Here is a 2,602-nt window from a genome sequence, read left to right as displayed (position 1 = left end):
AAGTGATGGTCATATAGAACTTTTTAGTAGTAATAATAGTTTGTGGTAATACGCGAGGCGCGCATATACTGCGATAAATTATTATTAGGATGGTGATCAAAGAACACATTTAGCGCTAGTTGAACTAACATAGACTCTATTAGAATATATCTTATAGCTGCTCCAGAATCACCTGATAACCTAAATCTAAATCCCTTCCCAGTTATAGTATGCCTTGTCCTGAACGGCAGTGTTCCCACGCTAATGTCAGATGCCGCGGACGATAGTGCAACAGACCCGGAGGCTTTTGAAGAATGAACCTGGGCAGCGGATCGCCGACTGAGAACTAGCCGGGGATATAGGACACTACAGTGTAGTCAAACCACATGTATAATCATCTCTGTCTACCGATGGCTGTCTAGTCCTGCCGGCATGTATACTCTCCGCATGGTGGTGGTTACCATTGCCATTTCGATCCCCACACGGCAGGACTTTTCTACCAAGAGAAAGGAATGTGGGGGGTTATCACCGCCCAAACTACCCTCTTTGTCTACATGGCTAATTTTCCCTTGTCATTAGTCTGCCACCTAGTATATAAAGTCCTTGGCGGTGTATAAAGTATGGTGGCCTAGTACATTGGTTCAGGACATGGCCCAGACAACATGTACGGGCTGGGAGCCATCAACGCGGCCATAACATAGAGTTTTTCCTACTACCACAGTTCGCCATGGCTGCAATCATGAGCGGTGCCACATTTGTATTAATTATCAGGTTCAGCTACAATAATGGTAATATATAACAGTATAGTCTTCCTGATCGCGGCATCACATTTTTCTGGAAACAGCTGGTTCTTGTTCTTCTAGAATTTATTATTATTACTGCTATCTAATTTATTTCTATACCACTGTCTGCGATGCGTTATGTTTATCAGATATTATTAAATATTATTTAAATAATTTCTGGTTATTATACTCTGGTATTACCATACTAGGCTAAAGCCGACCTGGATTATTTTATTATTATTATAATAAAGAAATTTTTTTTAAGATGGCTGAGATATACTGGTCTATTAAAATATTTATTAGTCTCTTATATTTTAGAATAAGTTCTGGACTATTCCGCCGCAAGATACTCAGGCAAATAGTATTACTATTAGAAAATATAAATCAGATTCTGGATTATTTACTTATTTTATTTACTATATTACAGCTGGAGCTACAGGAACGGTTAGTATATATAGTTAGACTTATAAATAATTATATTATTAGTGATATTCTGGCTGTTCTAGAGATAATTAAATAAATATTAACTACATATACTATACTGTCCGGATAAGTTTCTATACTATATAACCAGCGGTGTTACAACGTGTGGGATTAACAGTATCAAATAGTTAAAATAAGCAAGATATTAGTTCAGGTTGAGAAGTACCGGCAATATTGCGTTGCTGTTAGCTTGTATTTAAAGATTTTCTTAATAATTAGTGAGGTGGTGTTGGTGCTGAAGACGGCTCTGGGAGAATTTCATATCATTGACCGGGGGATTCGGCTGTCCAGAATCGATTACACCGAATTATGTGTAAGCATCCGCAGACCACAATAATGGCATTGGTTGATTTTCTAGATTCCACCGATATCTGGCTTATCCGCGGTAATCGTCAGACCTTATCATACGATAAGAACAGGTTACTCCAGGTCCGCTGATAACCGTGCAACTTGCCATTCTGATTGGACTCGTCTACTAATCAATCCAGCATCCTTCCTAGTGTCCTTGAAAATTAAATCCTAAAGAACCTGGGGACATTTAACAACCTACTACTGATAACACCACGAGTCTAGAAGCTTCCTATATATATGTAACCTCACCTCGGCCATTTGCTATACAAACTGGACCATCGCAATTACCGCCATGATGACCAGCACATCCAACACGCCAACCAACTTCTCCATCTCCACCGCCCGCCTTAACATCACCTACTTCGACCCAACCAGCCCATCCCACAGCGCCTTCCTCGCTCACCTCTGGAACACCCCCGACTTCATCGCCACCAACGGCAAAACCTCCATCACAGACAGCCATTCAGCCCAGATCTTCATTCAGACCCGGATCATTCCCCAATATGCCCGCAAAGGATTCGGCCTCCTCCTCGTCAACCTCAGGCCCACCTCCAACTCACCTCATCAAAACACCCTCCCGATTGGCACCGTAAGCCTCATGCAAGGCGATCCACCAAATTGCTACTCTGCACCAGACGTTGGATTCACTATTCTTCCAGAGCACCAAGGGCGAGGATACGCGACCGAGGCAGCGAAGGCGGTCATTGAGTACATGCAACACGAGTGGAACGTGCAGGGGGTGTTTGGGTTTTGTGCGCCGGGGAATATGCGTAGTCGGAGGGTGTTAGAGAAGAGTGGGCTGGAGTTCAGGGGGGTGAGGAAGTTGAGGGTGTTCGGGGGGAGGGAGAGCGCAGTATTTGCTTTAGTGGGAATGGAGGAGGATTTGGGGGTTTATGGAATTGATACATAGATAGATATATTGAAGGATGGATGCGGATCAGCTCCTAGGGGTCTAGATAGCAGCATACCGGAATCTAGTAGGGAAATCTGCACAACGGGACAACAGT

At 43.1% G+C, this 2,602-nt stretch overlaps 1 protein-coding gene across 1 annotated transcript; it reads left to right on the top strand.

Annotated features, from left to right (window-relative positions):
• The first annotated feature begins 1,746 nt into the window (after positions 1–1,746).
• On the top strand, positions 1,747–2,602 carry ASPBRDRAFT_49238 (GNAT family N-acetyltransferase). The gene has a single exon (XM_067626287.1). The coding sequence runs from the start codon at positions 1,888–1,890 to the stop codon at positions 2,503–2,505; it is 618 nt and encodes a 205-aa protein (XP_067473262.1). The 5' UTR covers positions 1,747–1,887; the 3' UTR covers positions 2,506–2,602.

The sequence above is a fragment of the Aspergillus brasiliensis genome, assembly GCF_001889945.1.
Source record: "Aspergillus brasiliensis CBS 101740 unplaced genomic scaffold ASPBRscaffold_24, whole genome shotgun sequence".
Taxonomy (NCBI): domain Eukaryota; kingdom Fungi; phylum Ascomycota; class Eurotiomycetes; order Eurotiales; family Aspergillaceae; genus Aspergillus; species Aspergillus brasiliensis.
This window is presented reverse-complemented; position numbering and strand designations above follow the sequence as displayed.